This window comes from Lissotriton vulgaris, chromosome 12, assembly GCF_964263255.1.
Source record: "Lissotriton vulgaris chromosome 12, aLisVul1.2, whole genome shotgun sequence".
Taxonomy (NCBI): domain Eukaryota; kingdom Metazoa; phylum Chordata; class Amphibia; order Caudata; family Salamandridae; genus Lissotriton; species Lissotriton vulgaris.
Genome location: NC_141700.1, coordinates 41,398,231 through 41,421,850, shown reverse-complemented (window position 1 = coordinate 41,421,850; position 23,620 = coordinate 41,398,231). Strand labels below are relative to the sequence as shown.

General features: G+C 48.2%; 1 protein-coding gene across 1 annotated transcript; it reads right to left on the bottom strand.

The window, feature by feature from the left end:
* Positions 1-6,575: 6,575 nt before the first annotated feature.
* On the bottom strand, positions 6,576-15,857 carry LOC147673194 (arrestin domain-containing protein 2-like). The gene is made up of 8 exons (XM_086946979.1): positions 13,847-15,857; positions 12,798-12,864; positions 12,110-12,257; positions 10,937-11,039; positions 10,162-10,418; positions 8,945-9,107; positions 8,176-8,327; positions 6,576-7,571 (listed from the first exon to the last, which is right to left on the bottom strand). The coding sequence occupies exons 1-8, from the start codon at positions 14,118-14,120 to the stop codon at positions 7,530-7,532; spliced, it is 1,206 nt and encodes a 401-aa protein (XP_086803105.1). The 5' UTR covers positions 14,121-15,857; the 3' UTR covers positions 6,576-7,529.
* Between the last annotated feature and the right edge of the window lie 7,763 nt (positions 15,858-23,620).

The following is a 23,620-nucleotide window of genomic DNA, read 5'->3' as shown; positions in this document are numbered from 1 at the left end:
GTGACTCTTGGCACAGGACACTCGGTCAAGATGCTGGCATACTGATGGTGACTCTTGGCACAGGACACTCGTCCAAGATGCTGGCATATTGATGGTGATTCTTGGCACAGGACACTCGGTCAAGATGCTGGCATACGGATGGTGACTCTTGGCACAGGACACTCGGTCAAGATGCCGGCATACTGATGGTGATTCTTGGCACAGGGCACTCGTCCAAGATGCTGGCATACTGATGGTGACTCTTGGCACAGGACACTCGTCCAAGATGCTGGCATACTGATGGTGACTCTTGGCACAGGACACTCGTCGAAGATGCTGGCATACTGATGTTGATTCTTGGCACAGGACACTCGGTCAAGATGCTGGCATACTGGTGGTAACTCTTGGCACAGGACACTCGGTCAAGATGCTGGCATACTGATGGTGATTCTTGGCACAGGACACTCGGTCAAGATGCCGGCATACTGATGGTGACTCTTGGCACAGGACACTCGTCCAAGATGCTGGCATACTGATGGTGACTCTTGGCACAGGACACTCGGTCAAGATGCTGGCATACTGATGGTGACTTTTGGCACAGGACACTCGGTCAAGATGCTGGCATACTGATGGTGATTCTTGGCACCGGACACTCGGTCAAGATGCTGGCATACTGATGGTGACTCTTGGCACAGGACACTCGTCCAAGATGCTGGCATACTGATGGTGACTCTTGGCACAGGACACTCTGTCAAGATGCTGGCATACTGATGGTGACTCTTGGCACAGGACACTCGTCCAAGATGCTGGCATACTGATGGTGATTCTTGGCACAGGACACTCGTCCAAGATGCTAGCATATTGATGGTGATTCTTGGCACAGGACACTCGGTCAAGATGCTGGCATACGGATGGTGACTCTTGGCACAGGACACTCGGTCAAGATGCCGGCATACTGATGGTGACTCTTGGCACAAGGCACTCATCCAAGATGCTGGCATACTGATGGTAATTCTTGGCACAGGACACTTGGTCAAAATGCTGGCATACTGATGGTGAATCTTGGCACAGGACACTCGTCCAAGATGCTGGCATACTGATGGTGACTCTTGGCACAGGACACTCGTCCAAGATGCTGGCATACTGATGGAGACTCTTGGCACAGGACACTCGGTCAAGATGCTGGCATACTGATGGTGACGCTTGGCACAGGACACTCGGTCAAGATGCTGGCATACTGATGTTGATTCTTGGCACAGGACACTCGGTCAAGATGCTGGCATACTGGTGGTGACTCTTGGCATAGGACACTCGGTCAAGATGCTGGCATACTGATGGTGATTCTTGGCACAGGACACTCGGTCAAGATGCCGGCATACTGATGGTGACTCTTGGCACAGGACACTCGTCCAAAATGCTGGCATACTGATGGTGACTCTTGGCACAGGACACTCGTCCAAGATGCTGGCATACTGATGGTGACTCTTGGCACAGGACACTCGTCCAAGATGCTGGCATACTGATGGAGACTCTTGGCACAGGACACTCGGTCAAGATGCTGGCATACTGATGGTGACGCTTGGCACAGGACACTCGGTCAAGATGCTGGCATACTGATGGTGACGCTTGGCACAGGACACTCGGTCAAGATGCTGGCATACTGATGGTGACTCTTGGCACAGGACACTCGGTCAAGATGCTGGCATACTGGTGGTGACTCTTGGCACAGGACACTCGGTCAAGATGCTGGCATACTGATGGTGATTCTTGGCACAGGACACTCGGTCAAGATGCCGGCATACTGATGGTGACTCTTGGCACAGGACACTCGTCCAAGATGCTGGCATACTGATGGTGACTCTTGGCACAGGACACTCGGTCAAGATGCCGGCATACTGATGGTGACTCTTGGCACAGGACACTCGTCCAAGATGCTGGCATACTTATGGTGATTCTTGGCACAGGACACTCGTCCAAGATGCCGGCATACTGATGGTGACTCTTGGCACAGGACACTCGGTTAAGATGCCGGCATACTGATGGTGACTCTTGGCACAGGACACTCGTCCAAGATGCTGGCATACTGATGGTGACTCTTGGCACCGGATACCAATGGGGAAAATGTTGATGTCGCATACTGGCGGGAACCTTTGGTCCACGGTGCCAGGGCAATCCCTCGCTCGCCTCTTTCCCTCCAATTCAGGGCAAGAGTTGTGCCCACCACTTGGCAAAGACCAACAGATCCCACTGCAAGAACAGAAGGTAAACGGTGTCTTGTCGAGCAGTGCTCAATTTCTTCAGCCCCCATTAGAACCGGGACATTCCACTTTAGTTTTCCTAAAATAAATTAATACATTCAGAAGCGCAATGCACATTCTTCTGATTAAATAAAAAGTTTTACTACAAACACAATGTTAAACAAGTTGTTGCCATGTTTTATTATTGTGACTACATGAAAAATGATGCGTTGAAAAAATCTTTCACCTTTTTGCTTGGCACGTGTGATAGCGCCTTGAAATCACCACTCATAATGCACTAACAATAAGGAACAATTGAAGCCACTGCTATAGTTCATAATAAATGTTTGATCTATTACAATAACTTCCTGTGGATATACCTACGATTGCTTTTCATCTCTTTTTTTTCCTCCTCTATAATTTATCAATACATTTCTGATTGCGGTATACACGAAGGGCGCTAATAAGTAATACCAGCCTGTGGTATGAATAATTTAAGTTCCGAGTGCTGTGTTTTTTGTTTGGTTGTGCTAAATCCTAGTCAGGTGAACACCTCCATTTACATTTCAGATGTTTTACTTCATCTTGCATTCCATAACAGCATTTTTTCCACAGATGTGTTTCTTTAGGTTTTTTTTTATTTTTTTTTATTTCGAAGAGTTTTTATTGAAGATATATTGTAATACAGTACAGTGGTAATGAATGCAATGCAAAGGGAAACGAGTCATGTTCTCCTGGTAAATCCTATGAGTCCCCTGGTATAGGTGGCACTTAAATTTCACATTTGTCTGTGTTGTTAGTCATCATGCCCTTATTATTATAGAACCTAGGTAATGTTAATTAGTGTGATATCTGAAGGCTTCAGGTCACGTGACATCATTTCCTGTGAAGATTTAAGGTCAAGGGTCTTATAACGTCACTTCCTGTGACATCATTAAGGTCAAAGGAAATCGAAAGTCACTTCCACTCCCCCTGCCTTTTTGGTTTATCAACTTCCATGAGCGCCTGGGTATCTTATCAGGGGCGGCCGCCACTAACGGCGCGTGGGGGAAGGTGGGGGGAACAGGGCACAAGGTGAAAATTTAATTATTTTAAAAATACTCACCTGTTACTGCCGACAACGGCTGCCTTGGTGCTTCTCTCCAGCAGTCACTGGAAAACACAGGCGCCCCACCCAATGAGAAAAGTGTCAGGATTGGTCTGAGTGGCCTGGACTGCCGCTCAGATAGTGCCTGGAAGCCTGTGGCTTTTTTCCAACCCGTCTGTGAACACAGCGTGGTTGGAGAAATAGGAATGCGCATGTCTGTTTGGCCGGTCTAAGACGGCCCGACGTACGTACATGCACACTTCTAAGTGCCCACCACGATTGCCTGTCATGGCCCCGCCCCGCCATACAGAGGCCTGCCAGCCAGAGCCGGTCACACAAATATAAAGCAATATTATGGTTTTATTATCATGTTATTCATCTGTGACTGACTCTACCCCGTAGGGCGATGCTCCTCCACCATTACGGAGGAGCCGCCCGGCATCTTAGGTGTCAGAACAAGAGTCCTCGCACCCTGCAAGGCCAGGCGGCAGCTTTGAGTAAACGAGGGCGGACTCTGACACAACTAAGTGTGAGATAGCCCGAAGCCCGTATAACACCTTCTGGCCCCTCCTTAATTCACAGCGGTTGAGTAAACCTAATGTTCATGGCAGCCTGGCACTGTTACTGTACGGTAAGGTGAGTAGTTCCAAAGGGCACATCTGGAGCAAGCTTCTAGTTCTGGAGACACATCTGGAGCATTCCATCTAGTGCTGGAGGCCTCGTCTAGAATACTGAGTGTCTGGTTCTGGGCACATTATATAGAATACTGTGCTTCGCTCTGGCGGGCCCTTCTAGAGTTCCAGACGTAACTCTGGAACTGAGTATCTTGCTCTGAAGGCAACTACTGTCGTATTTTATCTTTTCTTGAAGGACATATTTGGAGTGCTGTTTCTTGTGGCTTCAGCTGGAGTATTGTGTCTCCTTCTGGTGACAACAGGTAGAATCTTATGTCTGATGGGTTCATCTGGAATATTGTATCTGTTTACGGTGACCACGTATAGACTATGGTGTCCAGTTCTGAAGATCCCATCTCGAATAATGTGTCTAGTTCTGGAGAACACACCCAGATGTTTGTGTTTTGTCGACTTCAACTTAAATGTTGTCCAGCTCAGATCTGGAGATTGCTAAGCCAGATGTAGGTCTGCAGTGCCAATCACAGTTCTGTCGTTCACATCTGAAAGTCCAGGTCTAAGAACATATATTGGATAATGGGCCTAGCTCTAGAAAACACATTTTATTTGGAGGATGACCCGGAGAGCTTGTCTAGCACTGGAAGCCACACCTGCACTATTACACCTAAGATTGTTCCAGAAACCTCATCTGGAAGATGGCGTCCAGTTCTGGAAGACACTTTTGCAGCATTGCGTCCTGATCAGTTTCTCTTTTCTGGAGAATTGTGCCCTGTTCTAAACAGCACATACTGTGCTTTGGTCACATCTAAAATATTGTGTCAATTATTAAGTCCCCGTATGTATGAATGAGCCCTGTTCCATAGATATCAGACACGGGTATCTCATTCTGCAGCACTCATAGGAATCAAGGTATATGTTTCTGGAGGCCTCATAATGGATCATGTGCCTAGTTTTGGCGGCCTCACCTACAGTTTTGTTTTCAATTAGGAGGCCTCATCACAAGGATTGTATTCATTTTGAAAAGCGTATACATGATTTTGTCTTCTTTTCCCGGCCATCGCATATCAATAAATGCAATAGCAATATGGGCGCAGTCCAGGTTGTACTACTGAATTTCAACACCAACAGTATCACAGTACAAGAATACTGAGGAGAAAATTTCGAGGACAAGATATCGAAAAGAAAGTGCACATAAAGGAAGTATGGATTTACTATTCCTAACACCACATCTACCCACCTTGAAGACATATGTACCTTCTCTGTACATATATGTTGAGTTGGGTATAGAAGATCTAGACATACTTACCAGCTGACATATTCTTTTTTTAAATCTTTTTATTTTGCCAATATTCTGTTCCACTGACATTGTGGGTTCAATATTTGGGGTGCACACTAGCAGTCCTGTGTAAGACCAACAAAATCTCTCAGGATTTAAGTGTTCCAAGGCCGCATCCCCAGCCATGACTGTTGTCTGCCAGAACAGGCACACTCACATAACACAAGACAATCACGACACAAGACACAGCCACTTTTATTTGGGAGTGCATGGCTGCCACGAGGGTGTAGAATGAAATTGGGAAAATGTACTGTATTGTGTAAAGCAAGTGGAGTGAATGTGTCAGCCGCCCCAGGTCAAAGGGTGGGGAGAAGAGAGCGAATAAAAATGGGCTTACGACACAGATAAGAAGAAAAGGTGCAGGTAAAACAGTCTGGATCTGCAGAGCCTGAGGGCTGTGTGTCAAGAAAGTAGTCAGTGGAACTGGTAGTTGGGGTGGGTGTGTCACATGCTTGTGTCATCACATCCAGCTCCAGGTAAGATATGACTCAAAGTGCTGATTTATAAAACCTTTATTTTTTTAGATCATAAAATGAGCATTTGAGACATAATATTACAGCTATGCGTGAAACAGCAGGACTGACCATCATTATTTTAAAAAATAGTCAGACAGTGCAACGCTATGCCTGCAAAATAACACGTCGGCTGCTTTGACTTTCATTGCACAAATGTTTTAGGAGCCCCACCCTTGGCCCCTTAAGGGATGCAACATTTTTTAAAATGTTTTATGTTCAAGCTTTGACACACCAGAGATGTTTCACTGTTGCTCTACTAGTTTTGGTGGTAGCAGGCCAGACAATAACATGCGTACTCCCAAAGCGCCTAATACTTTTTCAGAAAATCTAGGCGCTTCACAAAGTTTGGAAGTCTTGCTATCACAAAGGATTGCTACTTATTGCAGAGGCCTCGGAAGGATGAAAGGCGCAGCCATCCCAGCCAGCAATCAATCCTGTGGCCTGTGGATTAAACACAGATCTCCGCAGCAAACACACTAACCCACTAAGCTATCACACTAGATGGGGCTTATAACCCTTCTTCATTGATGGGAAAGAGAGATTTGATTCTGATGTGTATATTCCGAGTGTAGATTAGAAACATTTGTAGCCTGTACACACCAGTTCATGTAATTCTGTGCAATCAAAAACGAAAATGTATCTGTAATGTTAGAATTTTATTCAGGCCACTTCGTTGTCTTGTTAAAAGCTTCGAACCAACTAGATTGACATGTGCCCTGTTTACAAGTAAAATGACTAAACAGCAACATAGTGAAATACTCTGTGAACAAAAACACACAGACGCTTTAGTGAATGACTAAGTTAATGTATATGCAAGGTTTGCATCAAGCAGAACATTCCAAGTTTCGTCCACAAACGTTGGCAGGGAACATTTACCTTTTCACTTTTGCAGAGCGACATTGGCCAGACATCATTTATGTAAAAATGACAGACACCTTCCCTTCTGCACTACACTGGGGCCAGGGAGATTTACTATGCATCACATACAGCGCATTAGTTCAGAACTGCACAACTCTGTCCGAGTAACTTTACTACACACGCTAGGCGCTGCGACAATATGGCAGTGGTACAGAAATAACACCATGATGTGTGTCTGTACACAGGGCCAGCCCACAACTGGTCGGCGTGTGGATGTCCCATGTGTGACTGCAAGTGACGCACTGATAAACATCTGGATTCAAGGTTCAGAGTTTTTTGAACAATCATTTCTGGATGTTTGTGCCTGTGTGGTTACTGGTGCCTTCCAGTCTTAGACTGCCTCTCCTGTATGAGAGAACAGAAAAATAATCTGGCTTGTACCAATTCCGCTTGAAAATGTCACAATTGTTCTTGTTGGAGGTTCCTCAACCTCCCCCTTTCCTAGGAGGTTCCTCCTCTCACGTCTGCTCCTCTTTGAAGGGTCCCACATACCTTGTTAGGCATGTATGTACTTCTGGACTTTTACGACGTCCAGTTCTTAAGTCTGCATTTTCTTCGTAAAGCACCGCGCTTTTCCTGAAGCCGGTGACTTGTAGCAGCAAAGTTTGTTTGAGATCCAAGCGCCTTGTATAATGTGCACCCCCATGAAGCAGTGGAGCGAGCCGGCCATAAGCAGGGCTGCGACACACCTGGGTGAGCCTTGCCCACTCCTCTGACACTGAATGTTGGCAGTTGTGCTACGTCCTGTGCTGAAGCACCATCTCGTGCCCAACAGGGCTTTTTCGATCTACCATGACAACATTTTTCTGTTGCGTCTTTGGCCGCTCAGGTGGCGGGGCTCAGGCGGTCGACTGGGTAAGGGTCCACCTGCAGAAGAACACAAGGAGAAGGTTAGCACAACTCTGCTGGGTCCAGTTGGCCATCATGACATAGACATTGTTGCACAAATATCATGGGTGGATAGAAAAGTTGTGTTTTTACTAAATAGTCTTGTCTCAAAAAGAAATGTGAGGATTAAAGCAAGACCCTGAAATCTCTAAATTTTGGAATCTGTTGTGTGTCATACGAGGATGGCCCGTACTTACGCGACGATGAAAAGATTAGGGTATTTCCTACTTCATGTTGAGCGTTCGACACCCCTCTCATGCCCTCTCTCTATGGCCCAACCATTGAATCCATACCCATTCATCCCATCTCTGGGGGTTCACCAATCTTTGCCCAGTTTACCCATTGTGTCCACCCACAGTCCACCAGTCCTTGCTTCTGTTCCCCTTTCTCTCGGGTATCACGGTTCCACAGACCTTTCTTCACCACTCTTACTCCTGACATTCAAGAACCACCTCATAGAAGTGTTTTAAAGACACCTTGAAGGCTTGGTGTTGGGTAGGACCACATATGAATGACACAATGGGTTGTGGATTTTAAGGTGAATTATAGGGTTTGTAATAGGGGTGTGCAAAGCAATGCTCACCTCGGAGTAAAGCGGAGGCGGGCGGTTCCGGAATTCTTGAAGGTAGGTATAGAACGGCCCCTCCAGGACACCGCTGAAGTCTCTATTGAGTGGCGGGGACATGCCGTACTCCCAGTCTTCGTCAAACCCAGTGTTGGAGTATTCCGGGGGAGCTGAAAGTAAAAACATCCCTTCGTTAGATGAGGAGTTTACGTTTGGCCCTTAGACAGCAGACACTAACACTCCAAAACTCATCGAGAGCAACAATATCCGTCTACCTTTTCCCAGATTGTTTTCCTTTAAGAGATATCTAGAACACAAACTTGTTTCTTTGTCTACGAGAAGCTACACAACTACTACGGAAAACTCAACAAGTTACGGTCATTATGACTTTTCCAAGTGGCGAAATTCCCAAGGGATTACAAGCGTAGACCTTAGGAATGGGGAACAGCCACAGGACTCGGTGTTCCCACAATTATTTCTGCAAGATTTCCCTCACCAACCACCCCAAACACTCCACTAGGATTTTCCTGGTGTAGTGGAGCTTTGAAGGACAATATGTATCCTTTGCATGCTAGAACACAGCCAAGTTATTTTAGACCGAGGGCCTGATTTAGATTTCGGCGGACGGGTTAATCCGGCACAACAGTGGCGGATATCCCGTCCGCCGAAATATAAATCCCATAGTATCCTATGGGATTTATGTTTCAGCGGACCGAATATCCAAGAAACATATTTACGGAGCAACTTTACTACACTTGTTGACTACAGTCATCAATAAGGTACTTACGCTCAGGCTGCTCGGGGATGGTCGTGCGTAGCCATTCCAGATTGACAGAGTACTGGCTGTCGATGCTGGACGACCGACTCCCGAAGGGACGCAATGGGATTGTTCCAATCACCAGCGGTAGCTGCAAGAACAGCATTGACGAACTCGGAATTTCAACGTAAACCTACACAAAAACAAGATAGGGACAAAAACAACTGTTACAAGATGCAACATAAAATACATACTCACTCACTGCACTCATCCACAGCAACAGTTTGTCAAATTTTCAATAGGAAATCCCTTAAATTGTTAAAACCTCCCTTTCATTCTGACCTTCACATTCTGTTCCTAACACTTGGAGTCAATACACATCTTTTAAGCAGCTGGGGTCAGGGAGACCGGGCAGCCGTTGTTTTGAAGCAGACACTTGCAAGCGAGGACTTGCGTTTCTGTCCTTGGCACATGCATTCGTGACGGCTTGCACCCGCTGAGCCCGCCCCGGGCATGAAACGTAAAGTGCAATGTGATGGGTGCGGCTCTATAACAAGGGCGGCCTCTAACACAGTGACGAAACTTTATTGAAATCATCTGCGAAAAGCTGGTGGTAACACCAGAAAGGCAGAGGAAGTTAGAAGAAAAGGGAGAAAGCGGAAATTCATGCTTTTAAAATTGCTGGAATTCCCTTTCAAATGACCATGACCGAGAAACGCTAACGATACGACACAGCTGCGGATGGGAAATCCGTATTAGATTACCCAAATTCCTGGGTAATTCTATTCTGATAGCTACTCATAAGAGCCCCCTCCTCACTTCTTGAATTCCGCAAGAAACTGAAGACCTGACTGATAAAGTAGTCCCACTAGGCCCCAGGTGTACCTAGACTCGCACCTCGTCAGCGACAGGACACACTCCCGGTGATCGGGCGCTCTACAAATCTCCATAACATATCAAAGTAAAACAAGCTTCAAAATATGAATCGCGTATCGAGAATTGAAGAGCCTATTTTGGAGTTTGCCATAGGGGATACTCGTAGCAACTTGATGGATAGACCATCCGCTGTACTACAATCCCGTTAAAGCCCATCGATGGTGGACGGGATATATGTAATACGTTGACAGAGTATCCCATCACCCAAAGTTGAAATATCAATAAATCCATCACTGGTACCCATATGTGAATCAGAGTAATATCTACCTGTGTTCAACCTTTCTAAACCTAGATGCTAATCCCAGACTCACCTTCAGTGCGTACTCCACGTGGATGATCCGGCATTGCGCGATGGACGGGCAGAGGGGCGGGATCTTCAGCGTTCTTCCTTGCCACGTCTCCCTCTTTCTGGGGGGCAGTGCCTCACCCGTCAAAGTGGCCACCATGGTCGCCTTCTGCTTGGTAATTCCTCTGGCGGCAAAGGTCTGCGTCTGGATAATGGCCGCCTTGGGCACCACCACCTTGGAAGTGGCATTGTCGATGTCCGCGAAGATCACAATGTCTTCACCTGGGAGGAGAAGAGAAAGTCTTTCTGTTAGAGAACCCTTGCATCTACTAAGATCTGCAGACAATGCTCTACGCGGCTCACTTTGGAGGGAATGACTGCATCTGGCCTACACATCACACACTACTGTCAGCATTCCATCTTTAAATACCTCAACATTTGAAATGGAAATAATGGATCAAGTCCTGAGACCAGCCAGCCCATCATCAGTGAACTATTTAGGGGCAAGCAATATTTAGGTTGTCACCAAAAATGCTTAAAGAGAAGGTCTGGCAATCTGTTTCAATATATGGAGCAAAATTGAAAATTCCATTGAAAATAGATGTTCTACAGGCAAAAATTAAGCAAAGTATTTTTGTACTATTTAGTCTACATCCAGATCATGGAAAAGGAGCAAACATAGTTTCTCTTTTTTCCATCCTGTGGAAGACAAAGCTTACAAGGTAATATACAAGTCTCTAATGGCCATGCAGATTACTAGTGGGAGTTTGGGTCGTAGGTAAGTTGGTGCTTCAAGTTACCTGGGGTGTAGCCTTTATGGTCAATCTTGACAGTGAGGGAGACCTGGCCGAGGTTGCAATACCAAGTGTGGGCTTTCTTCTCCTTGGTACATCTCTGCGGGGCCTGCACAGGAAGAAAAATAACAACTAGACATCACTTCATGCACCTTGACCAATCAGCTCACACAATCGATAGAATTGTCAACGAGAGCCAACGAATACCACTGACATTTCTTTAAAAAGATCAATATTTTTGCATCTGTATCTAAAATGGATAAAGACGCCTTTCTCATCCAATGCTTAAACAATGATAGAATAATTCCACTTGGCCCTTTTTTTAGGTCCTGATGCAGGCCCCAAGCTTGTTCTCACAGATCGAAACACCAACAACCTAAGTGGCCAAGACACTTTTTTCCGGACTGATTTTCATCGTCTCCTAAAGTCCTCAGCCTGAAATCATGTTTGCTCCTTATATATCAATTTTGCTTTGGGCCAAGCTCTGATGTGTCCACCTCATGTGTTACCACCTTCACTAAGCACTGGGATTTATGCTCAAATTATCCAAGTGTAACTAAGCTGGCAAGTTTACAATATATTTTCTTGGGTTTTTTTGCTATCCAAAATTGCCCATGTTTTTTTTCCCTTTTTCAAATGTATGGGTACCTAGAAGGGCCTTATTGTTTATATACATTTTGGGGGTTTAGCTTACTACTCTCGTAAACGTGTTTTAAGTGATATCATGTGTTTCCACATAGGGAGTACGGAACAAAAACACAGGGAGCTAATCTGGTTAGTCCAAGATCACTCAATGACATAAAGTGTCAGGGTTCAAATTAGGACTCCGGTGTGATCTTTCCACAGGAGGCAACGGACTATCAATCAAAGCATTTGTATAGCGCGCTACTCACCCGGAGGGTCTCAAGGCGCTTGGGGGGATCCTCTAGAAATTGTGCTGCTCAGAGGGTGTATTTTAGCCGTCAGAGCAGAGATTGGCGTTTAGCATTTCTAGCAGCTAGAAGCACACCCTTAGCAGGTAGGAGCTAGCACCGTTATTGGGATGTGCATTATAATTTTAAAATCAACAATCTGGGTCCACCAGATGGGAAGCTGGGTGGCGTGCTACCTATTGGGGTTTGTCAATACACGTCTGCCTCGGTGAGGCCCCCCACCGCCGAGGGTCGCCCCCAGACTCACCAGCAGCGCGGGCGTGTTGACGTCAATGGGGTGGATGACGGTCAGGTCCACCTTGGCCTTCCTGACGGTGGCCCAGGGCCGGTGCATCTTGGCTTTCACCCAGTAGTGCACGCTGCCGTGCTTCCCTTCGAATGACGTCACCGCGTTCCTGGAGGAGAACAAGGAGAAAAGAAAGGAAGGCTGTCAGATTCTGGTCGCAGGACCATTTGTAAAAATATATATATATATATATATATTAAGTGCTGAGGGGGTTGGCTATTGCGCAAGGCGGCGCTGTCTGCACGCTGGGCCGAAGGGTCTCCTATCACAGGCCCGAGAGGCTGATTACTAGACATACACCTGCCCAGTTATTCGTTGCACGTCATGGCAGGATGGCTCCCAGCGGCAGGAGAGCTCATCTGTGACCTGGTACACCACCAGTGTGTGCAGAAGATACTTAAAGGTGCTAAGAGGGCTCTCCCTTCCCCCAAAGCCCACCCCCGCTGCCCTTCACTACTCCCCACCAGGGCGTAATTCGGGCTCCGGCCGCACCCCTCGGGGGCGACCAGTCAGCCCAAAGTCCATTTACATCGGTGGGATAGCAGAGCCTTGAGCCTTCAGGGAGGGGGGAGGGGTTTGTATGACGTCACCCCTCCCCTCGCAAGCAGTAATCATCATACACTGTCAGAAGTCACAAAAAGTCACTTACTCTGGCAACTCGAAGCTGAAGGGGAACTCGTGTGTTCCTGGCTGCAGAACCGTGAGGGCTTCGTCGTCTGAAAAAAGATTTAAAAAAACAAGGCGCTATAAATTCATGCTCAGCTGTCAGTCACACATACAAGAAACAATAGAAGCGATATTTTCGTAACAGCGGACTTTAAGCGCCAGGGCGCCAGCTGATGGGCAAACGAGTCATTCATGCTGGTCTGACTATGAAAGGTAAGTGCTGATAGTGTGCCTTTTATACCGAACTGCTCGGTACTCCTCTTATCGACCTCTGAAGGATGAAAGGCTGAGGAGCCTCGTTCGGCTTTGAGCCAGTGACTTGCATCAAGAGGTCGAAAAGCAGATTTCACGGGGCCACCTTTATTTTTTAGCAGTGACATGCAGTAAAATATATAACGCTTTTGCTCCTGACTGCCCTGAAGAAGTCCACACTGGTGAACAGATACCAGTCGGGCACTGCTTTTTGGCAGCGCCGAACGCTGCACCATCGTGCGTGTGAACTCTAGGCGCTGCAGGACGGCTCGCGCGTTGAAGCTCGCTTTCCTTGCATCACGGGTGTCTGTCCGGCTGGCATGTGGCCGTGCTGACCCAGAGCCCGTGATGCAGAAAATAGAGCCGTCCACGCCGCTTCCTAGAAAATGACTCAGCCCTGCTCCCATGACGCAGCAGCTTCAGGGAACATTAGCTGCTTGAAATATGCAGGGCTGAGGCGGGGAGAGCAGTGCATGATGGGAGGAAGCGAACTCCAAGTTTACACTCGGCCAAGCAGTGGAAATATAACCCAGGCTGGAATAGGGAGGGCATTCGAGCCGGAGGAAGTTATGCTAGCTGTACTAATCTCGGCTGCTGCTCTTGGCCAAACTGTGTGATCCTCGCCAAATCCTATTACACCGACTGCAGCAGCATCACCCCATTCAGTCCAATGCCAATGAACATCTCTGAGATATAGGAGAGCTCGGGCCCCTCATCACATTCTACCGGGGACCCCATCGCCCCACGCCACTGTTCTACGGCAGGCATCCCCAATCTCACCTGTCAGCAGCAGCGCCTCCTGGTGGTCCAGGTACACCACCTCGTCACTGTGGTTCTGGCTGTAGACCGTGTTGGAGTTGGTGCCATGCGACTCACTCCAGTGCACCCGGGCCAGGCCCAGGGCGTGCAGTTTGATGGACTCCACCTTAGTCTCGGCCTCCAGCTCCAGCAGCACCCGGCCCGTCACGGTGTCCCCGCTGCTGAAGACGGGCAGGGAGCCCGGCTCCAGGCAGTCCAGGGTCAGCAGGAACCGCTTCACTTTGTCGAAGATCATGTCGGCGGCGCGGAGATCAAGCTCTTTGTTTAAGCCTTGTGGGCGGACAGCAGCAAGTTGCAGGATCCAGCTGTAGGAAGACTGCGCTCTGAGGCAGGTGACGGCGGCCGGGTTATTTATACTGGAGGGAGGGAGGGAGGCGCTGCCAGGAGAGGGGGGAGGGGCTGACAGGGTGGGGCTCTTTCTATGAATTACCTAGCACAGCGATGTACAGGCGTGGCACTTCATGGAATCACTCTAACGAAAAACTGGGCGGCGGACGGCCTGGTGTTCCCACCTCCTTCTCTGAAGACGTGCAGTTCAAGCAAGGGAGGGCCGAGGTTACCTGGCAAGGGGTGGATGAAGACATGACTAGTGCTAATTGCTGCACGTATAGAGTGTCCTCGACGAAGTGACGTGACCTGGTTTTGGTGGCACGCTATTCTCACCAGCAGACAAAGCCTTAATGTCCTAGTAATCCAATTTGTAAACAAACATTCTTCACAATCTGTGCTTTTCCTTAGTGAGGCTAAAAATAGCACCCCAAGGTGGTACAGTGTATTTATTATACAGGTACCCGCCTTTTAATGTATGGGTTAATGATGCCAGGGCAAGGGGGAATAAAGGTGAGGAAATAAAGAGCCAAGGAGAGGCAAGAAGCAAGGGAAGAGGGAAAGAAGTGGAAATGGAATGAAAAAGGTGAGGGGGAGGAAAAGGAAGGGGTAAGGAGGGAAATGAGAAGGAAGGAAAAAGGCAAGTGTGAGTGAAGGGAAAAGAGGGGAGAGGGAGAATAAACAGATGGGATTTAGGGGGAGGGAGGCTGAAATAGAGGACATTGTGTAGGGCAGAAAAGGTATGCCAGAGGGGTAGAAGATGGACAGAAGGAAGGAAGGGAAGCAGAAATGAATTAAAGAGAGGTAGTGGGAGGGACAAAACCAGGACAGGAAGGATAAAAGCGTGGGACGGAATTGTTTTTTTCAGAACCAATTCCATGAGATTCTTTTTAATGACATTCCAGACAAAAGCAGACACACCAGGTTAGTCAGACACAAATCCACCCATGTAGACCCATGTCCCAGGTATTGAACAATCACTAATCCCAGACGCGGGGTATCTCAACTAACAAAGATGTGGCAGGCCAGGCGTAGACTTTGCGAGGCGCGGGCAAGTGAGTAGGGCTCGGTGGAATTTGTAGTCGCGCTACGCAAAGCCCGGCGAAACGGCAAAAAATCTCTGTGAGCACGCCCATTCGCCCGCCCATTCGTTCTGCCCATTCGCAATGCTTTTTTCCTGTTCGTAAACGTTGTTTGTGTGCTCAGGGGGGAAATATCTCGCAAACACGCATTTTGAAAGCGCGGTCAAGCAAAAAACTCAGCCATGCCGCAGAATTTTGGGCAATTCCTTGGTCTCTGCAGAACTCAAAATTACCAAATTCCGCAAATTCCGTGAGCGGAACAGGATTCACCATTCAGGCCTACAAGTGAGGCATGGAGTGCACCTGTGGCCGTGCACACCTGAGTTTGTATGGAGCACGTCAGGAGTCCAAGATGCCCCATGACTGGACACACACCTGAGAAGAAACCTAATTGTCGGTTCCCATCATGGGACCTGTACAGATGACAGATGCAGGGCAGTGGTGGTAGACCAATCAGAAAGGTATGGATCCTGGGAGAGCGCCCTGTAGATGCCTACAGCTCCACAGCCAACACAATACACCCCTTTGCAGAACTGTTTTGCCCCCTTAAACTGCCTTAATCTTTCAGGTAAGTTTATTTGCACATTGTGAGAAGGTGGCCTGATATGCAGTGCTCACTATTCTAGTGAACACTATGTATCAGTCCAGCAACCCTTATTGATGATTGGTTGTAAGTCAACCTTATAGACCAGCTATCCTAGTAGCGTGGATACGAGCAGTCTAAGGCTAAAGACTCGAGAGGGCGTGTTAAGCCAGCTGTTTACCACACGTATACCCCTTGAATACCAAGTGAAAGGACACCACACAAGTGTTATGAAAATAAACAAGTTATTTATTAAGATTCACAACAGCCCTGTACTCTTTATGAGGACAGGGTACTAAGCACAACACAAAACTCTTACGAAAATACTTAAGTTAGCACAGTATATACAAATGCCCGAGGGGCACGGAAAACCATATACTCTGAAAGTGGAATGCAAAATTACTAGCAGGTAAGTACAGTACTAATAGGCTTTGGAATCGCTAGGTCTTGACTATAGAACCTTCAGATTACTTCTAGGAGACCCAGGGGACTCGGGTGCAGAGTGTGCACTCTCACGCGTGATGCGGGACAAAGTCTATGGTAGCTAGTAAAGACAAAGTTAGTGTTCTCGGGTGAACCCGACCTGGTAGGAGGAAAACGAAAGTGGATTCTGACCCTTGGATAGTGAGGCTATGCTGGGGCACCAAAATGCCGAAGTTACCTAGCCCAGGGGCTGCAGCTGCATAGGTCTCAAAAGACGTCGGGAATCCTCGTAGACGGACCAGGAGCCTGGAAGAAAGAAGTTGCTGGCAGGCGACCAGTGAAGAAAGTTCGGTGGATCCAAGCCTGGATCGATGGAAGATGACACCTGAAAGCAGAGGGGACCAAGTTCGAGACTACTAGCCAGTAGTCAGGTGGCACCAGGAGGGCACCGGATGGTAGTCACCTCGACTAGGTGAGTGGGTGACGCTGTGCTCGCAGATCTCACGGACCAGGAGGCGTTGTCGGCGACCAGGATGGAGGAGCGAGCTGTCCCACGAAGATTGAAGCTGTCGGCGTCGCTGGACCCAGGATTGGGCAACAAAGCCTTGGCAAATTCAAGCCCACGCGGTGGACTCAAAATGGCGTCTGGAGTGGACCAGGAGGGTCCGGGGTGCCTCTCTTGAAGAAGGAAGCAAGGGCCAGTCTGGAGCAACCAGACCAGCAGCAGTGATGTCGTCGGGCTTCGTGAAGAAGGCCACAAGCCAGCCGGCTAGTAGCCACACAGTGCGGTGAGCACGCAAAAGCAGAAGGGCCCCACGCAGATCGTGGAGATGCTGGAGGGCTGATCTTCGGTGCTGGAGCTGCTCAGGGTTGGGGCTTCTCGGACCCCAAAGCACTCACTAGTGGAGCACACGGTGGGCTTGTTGCAAAGAAGTCGTGCAGTCTTGGCGATCATCGGTCCCTCGAGGTCTCGTCGCACTCACAGTTCTCAGCTTTGCTGTAGAGGTGAGTAGAGGTCAGAGGTGCCAGGGAAGCCGGGTCTCGTCGAGCTGGGTCGTCGGATTCGTGAAGAAGGACTTGCAGCAGACCGCAGTGTTCTTAGGATGGTGCCCGCTTGATGCAGGGTGACTACTCCTTAGCCACAAGGGAGAATCTTGAAGAAGGAAATCTTGATGTCTTTCGCAGAAAGTCGTGTCTTGATTCCAAAGATGATCTAATTTGAACAGGGGGCCCGCTCCCATCTTTATACTTAAAAAATGGGGCTGACCCGGTGACTAGGTCCTGCCTATGGGTGGGACTAGGAGGGGGGTGGTTACACCCCTCTGCCATGCCGGACTTTCCCCAGGCCAGGGGCTGGTGTGCCCCTGGAACTGGTTCTGACCGGCCTATGCGTAGTGAGCACCGGGGTGCCACTCAGCAGTCACCTTCCTGTAAAGCCCTGCCTACCCAGGATACACAAAACCATGTCTGGGTCGGTGCTAGCACCGCCCCTGACAGGAAACCCTTTGTCCAGGCTCCCCTCGCTGGAAGGACTCCCAGCAGCAGGAGGTCAGACTCGTGTCTGTGGTGGCAGCATCCATTTTGGGTAGCTGAGGCTTCGTTTAACTTTAACCGGGGTTCACAGTTACATACATGTCGTGTCCCTCTAGAAGGGTGGAATGCTAACCCTGTCGCCAGAATTGGCGAGGGGTTAGTATTCCAATTCGTATGACACCTTACTCGACATGTTTTGATAAAGCAATACCAAAGATAGCATTTAACCGCGAGGATTATAATGCACTTAAGAGTATATGGTATGCGATATCATGGAACAGCTATTAGGACTTGATTCCGCAAGCTGCAGACAGGCTCAGCTCATGCCAGAGCACCATCTCACACGATTCCAAGCACTCTGCCTTCAGGATTGTCAAGGCCTGCCATAGGAGTGACTGATAGGAATCTGTGTGTCCATTTTTAGGGTTAGATATAGGTATACTATATCTACAGCAAAGGGTGATTACACAACTTTGCCCCAGCTGTCATGCAGCCAGTTGTGTCAAATTTAGGAGGCCAGCCAGGGGTGGCATAATACATGCTGCAGCCCCTGGCAGCCCTGGGTACACCTATGCCCTGAGTTACAGGGTCTGATAAGGTGGCCCAGTCCCAATTGGAAATGTACCTAGGGTACATGGAATCCATTTTAAAGAGAGAGCAGTAGGCCTGGGGTCCTGATTGACAGGGCCCCAGGTCGACTATGTCAAAAACCAGCTAAAACACAGGGCAAAAAGTTGGGGGCAACCATAGTCAGGAGGTACCTTCCTACACACATATTGTCGCTAGTGCCGCAATCTAAACTCGTGCAACTGCGCCATCTCCTCTCCCTGCGCAGTCTTTGCTGTTGGTCAGTGTTCCTACCCTGCTTGGGATCTGTTTCATGCACAGTCCTTTCATGATGTTTTTTTGCTTCCGCTCAAATGCAGGCTGCCCCTGTGGTCCAGCTTGAAGTGCACACAACAGCTTCAAATGGACACTGAGGCAAGCTATTGCCAGGGCGGATGCCAAAACTGGTCCCTGGCACTGCAGCACCAGATGATGAATATGGATCAAGCACCACATCCCAAGAATTTGGATTTTAAAGACTTGTTTCTTCAAAGATGAGTTAGACTTGGCTTTTTCAGCGGGTTTACCCCAGACTTTTTGTCTTCCTGTGTTTGCCCCTGTTTTTGTTGTTTTTAGAACTCTGGGCACGTTACCACTGCTGTTCAGGGCTAAAGTACATCTGCTCCCCATATGGATTGGTGTTTCCATGATTGGCATGTTTGATATACTGGAAAGTGCCTAGTAAAGTGCACTGAGTGTGCCAGGGCCTGTTAATCTAATGCTACTGGTGGGCCTGCAGCACTGATTGTGCCACCCACATGAGTATCCCTGAAAAGGTATCTCACACCTACCACTGCAGAGTCTGCACGCAGTTTGTGACTGCCATGTCGACCTGTCAAGGGCACCCACTTGCCAGGCCCCAACCTTCCCTTTTCTTACATGTGAGTCACCCCTAAGGTAGGCCCAAGGTACCCTGGTGGGCAGGGTGCAGTGTATGTGAGAGGTAGGACATGTACTATTGTGTGTGACATGTCCTGATACTGAAATATAGTGTATTTCGTTTTTCACTATGGAAAGGCTATCTGCCCCACAGGATGGAAAAGGATTTTACTTATAAAATGTTATGAGTGTAACTTCCCATTGGTATCAGATAGAGAAATGGAGTTTAGTATGCCCCATTCGGTCCCTCCAATCACCCTTGGAATACCAGAAGGGTGCAAAATAGTAAGGATGGATCGACCCACTAAAATGGGTGGTGGTATTGCCATAGTTCATAGATGTAGCATTACCATCTCTATATTGGACCAATGCTGCACTGCAGATATGGAATTGATGATTTTTAGGATCGATACGTCGGCTAGGACTAGTTGGAAAGGGGCCTTGGTCTACCGCCCCCCCTGGCTCTTGCACGACCTTTTCCGTTTCCTTAGTGGAAGCATTGGCCTCAAATATTAATCCTGGCAATGATTTCTTACTTTTAGGGGATTTTAATGTATACAGTGAACGACTGGATAACGTGGAGGCCCAGTCCCTGTTAGCCGATCTTTCTCTATTAGGGCTAACACAGTACAACACCGGCCCCACTCATCGGGCAGGACATTCATTAGATCTAATCCTCTCCAATTCCCCCCAAAATTGTGTGCTACTCTCCTCAACAGGTCAATTGGAAAGATTATTCAATTATAGAATTTGCAATGCCCAATCTGACCAAACCCTCTAACCTGCCCTCATCGCTACCTCTGTGGCGGAGAAAATTGCATAAAATGTCACAGGAGGTCTTCCAAGAGACATTTGTTGAATCCCGTATCGCACCTTCTGACAATATCGAGATGGCCCTATCCAAATATAACCTTGCCATCGATTCAGTGGTAGAAACCATCGCCCCCCTGAAACTATGTAAATTGCGCACTGCGCAACGGCAAGAAGTATGGTTTTCTGACCAATTACGGTCCCATAAAAGGGCTTGTAGGAAACTTGAAAAGGTCTGGAGATTGTCCCATCAGCAGGCTGATAAAAAATGTTATTACACTGCTTTGACCTCCTATCATAAGGATATCAGAGCAGCACGGAAGAATTACATTGCCTCTCAACTTATGGAGGCAGGCAATGCCCCTAAGGTCCTGTACCAGATCCTTCAAACTTTCATTAAACCTACAGCCTGAGAGAGCCCCGATGTATAATCGCAACAATTGTGTGACAACATTTCCCCCTATTTGTGGCTCAACGATTAGAGCGGCACACCCTGATGCAGAGGTCTAGCCCGGGACCAGGGTTCAATTCCCCGCCTCGGCGGGTCTTGGGCTCAAAAAAATTCCACGGAGCTGATAATTCTCACCTCGGTGCCTATTCCAATCATGGAGTCCCACTCTGCAACTCTGGGCAATAGCTAGCTTAATCTCCACAACGGCCCCCACAACGCTAAGGATGCCTGGCCTCCGCCTTGGGGTGCCCAGGAGTGGACGCCTCACAGGGAAAGCCAGGACGGGTTCCACAGCGGTATTCATACAAGCGCCTTGAGACCCTTGCGGGTGAGTAGTGCGCTATACAAGTATCAATTTACATTTACATTTACAATTTACATTTTTACTAATAAGATAGACAGGATTTATGACAAAATCTCTGACTCTAGTCTATCCACGGGGCGGCCTTTGGTACCACCTCAGGAAAAGAGGGTAGCCAATCTCACTGTGCTTACAAAGTTTCCGGCTGCTTCTGTGGATGAGGTGGGGGATCTTATTGGTAAAATTTAGAGTGGCTATCCATCAGATCTCATTCCAGCTAGAATTATGCCAGTGGTTGGCAGGGTGTTCGGTCCTGTGATCCAGTCCCTGGTCAACCTCTCGCTTTCCGAAGGCCGAGTTCCACAGGAATGGAAGAAGGCACTGGTGAGACCCATTCGGAAGAATTCCTCCATTCCCTGATCTGTCCAACCTCAGGCCAATATCTCTCCTACCATACCTGAGTAAACTGACAGAAAAGCACGTCAATACACATCTGTCGAGCTTTATCGAACGAACAGGGAGTCGGGACTATTCTCAGTCCGGCTTCAGGCCAAATCATAGCACTGAATCCGCACTTCTGTCCGTCACAGGCGATCTTCGTATGTCACACGATAAGGGACATTCAGTGGTTCTGGTGCTATTGGATTATCAGCAGCGTTCAATACTATATCCCATGACATCCTACTCAGGCGTTTGGCAGAGGTTGGGCTTGAGGGTTCGGCACTGGCCTGGTTGAGGAGCTTCTTATCTGGCCGCACACAGTGCGTTAATATGGGTGCATTTCGATCTGCCCCAGTAAAAATCACAAAGGGGGTGCCACAGGGCTCATGCTTGAGTCCTACACTCTTTCATATCTACGTGTCCCCCCTAGCCAGGATTATGAGAACTTTTGGTTTCATCCCAGTGTCATATGCTGATGACACTCAGCTCCTCTTCCCTTTGAAATCACTCACTCCTGTGGTCAAACAGACCTTCTCTGAAAGCATGAAGGCGGTCTTAGAGTGGATGACCTCGAATTTCCTACAGTGCAACGTGGGGAAAACGGAGTTCATGCTCTTTGGGGAAGCCAAAATGCTGTGGACCCCTGATTGGTGGCCTTCCGATCTAGGTTCTGCTCCTAGCCCTAAACAGGTAGTGAAGAACTTGGGGGTGCGACTGGACCAAGATCTATCTTTGAAGGACCATGCAAATTACACAATAGGGTCCTGCTTTCACGTAATCGGATTACTCCGTAAAGTGTTCCCCCTACTTCCAGATACTACTAGAAAAACCTTGGTCCAGGCTCTGGTGCTCAGCCGCCTGGACTACTGTAACGGGCTGCTGGTATCGGCCAATGAGGGTGTACTTAGCAGGCTTTAAGTGGTACAAAACACTGCTGCAAGGTTGGTTCTAAATGCCCTTCACAGATCCCCCTCACGTCTCCTGCTAGAAAAATTGCTTTGGCTACCAATCCGCCAAAGGGTCAAATTTAAGACCTGTTGTGTGGTCCATAAGGGTCTGCATGGGCTGGGTCCCTCGTATCTGGATGAAAAATGTATTCCTTATAACCCAACCCGCATCCTTTGTTCCAGCAACCAGCTGCTTTTCAAGTCCCTTTGGTAAAAAAGGCAAGACAGGGTGGTAAAGCCTTATCTTCCATTGGTCCAGCACTATGGAACAACCTCCCTATCTTTCTTAGGCAGTGTATAGACCACTTGACTTTCAGGAAAAGACTGAAAACCCTTTTGTTTCAGTCTTAGTCTCTCACCTAGGTCTTAGCTCTTTAATTCCACCCTCACGGGTGTTGGGCGCAGAGATACTCCTTCGGGAGTTGATTCAAGCGCAGTACAAATAAATAAATAAATAAATATGCCTGAACTCAGAATGCGTCTTTAAAGCAAGATGATTTTTATGTTTTGTGTTTGAAAATACCACTTTTAGAAAGTAGTATTTTTCTTGCTTAGCCATCCTGTGCGCCTCTGCTGGGTTGTGGCTTGACTGCCTGGCTTTGAAGTGACAGCGGCTGGGGATGTTCATTCACTGTAGACAGCTACTGCGGGGTCGAGGTGTGGCCTGCCTTTCCTGTATGAGTCAGGGCTGGGCTGAATAGCCCTGGACTGCAATCAGAGTAGTGGGAGGAGTTTCACTAAGCACCTGAATAGCCCGGTCTGCGTTCAGAGTAGTGGGAGGAGATTTCCTTTCACCTAAACAGGCCTGGTCGGTCTCCCTTGCACAATGCTGTTCTCAACTCCTGCACGGACGCTGAGCCAGAGCGGACAGAACTGGTTTGGACTGAACTGAGAAACTTGAGCCACAAGAGAAGAAAGGAAAATGTGGTATAAATAGTGGGGCTCAGACCTCATAACTTTAGATTACTAATGAACTAAGGAACCTGCCAGGAAGAAGGGCTGGAAAAGCTGTCAGGGGGAACCACCACTTTGCTGTGTGCTCTGTTGTGCTGGCCTGCTGCTTGCTGCTTCTCGTTTGGGAAGGGAAAGGACTGGATTGTATTTTCATCATCCTGCTGTTTTCTCAAGGGCTTAAATTACAACTTGCCAGCTGTTAGAAGTCTCAGAGAGATAAAAGGCTTTAGAGAACTCTTTTGTAACCCCAGGCGGTGTGCTCTGTTCTGCCAGTGGAGTTTGCAGAGCTTTACTTACTCCGCACTCCGCTGGGCATGCGAAGTTGAGGCAAAACTCCGACTCCGTGGTGGAGTGGAGTACGCCGCTCAGCCATCTGTGGAACGGCCCAAAAAAGGTTA

Coding starts and splice junctions, on each gene's coding strand:
- LOC147673194 (XM_086946979.1), bottom strand. CDS start 14,120: ATGATCTTCGACAAAGTGAAGCGGTTCCTGCTGACCCTGGACTGCCTG. Junction 9,108..10,161: donor ACGTGGAGTACGCACTGAAG/GTGAGTCTGGGA, acceptor GTTTTTGTGTAG/GTTTACGTTGAAATTCCGAG. Junction 8,328..8,944: donor CATCCCCGAGCAGCCTGAGC/GTAAGTACCTTA, acceptor TTTTACTTTCAG/CTCCCCCGGAATACTCCAAC.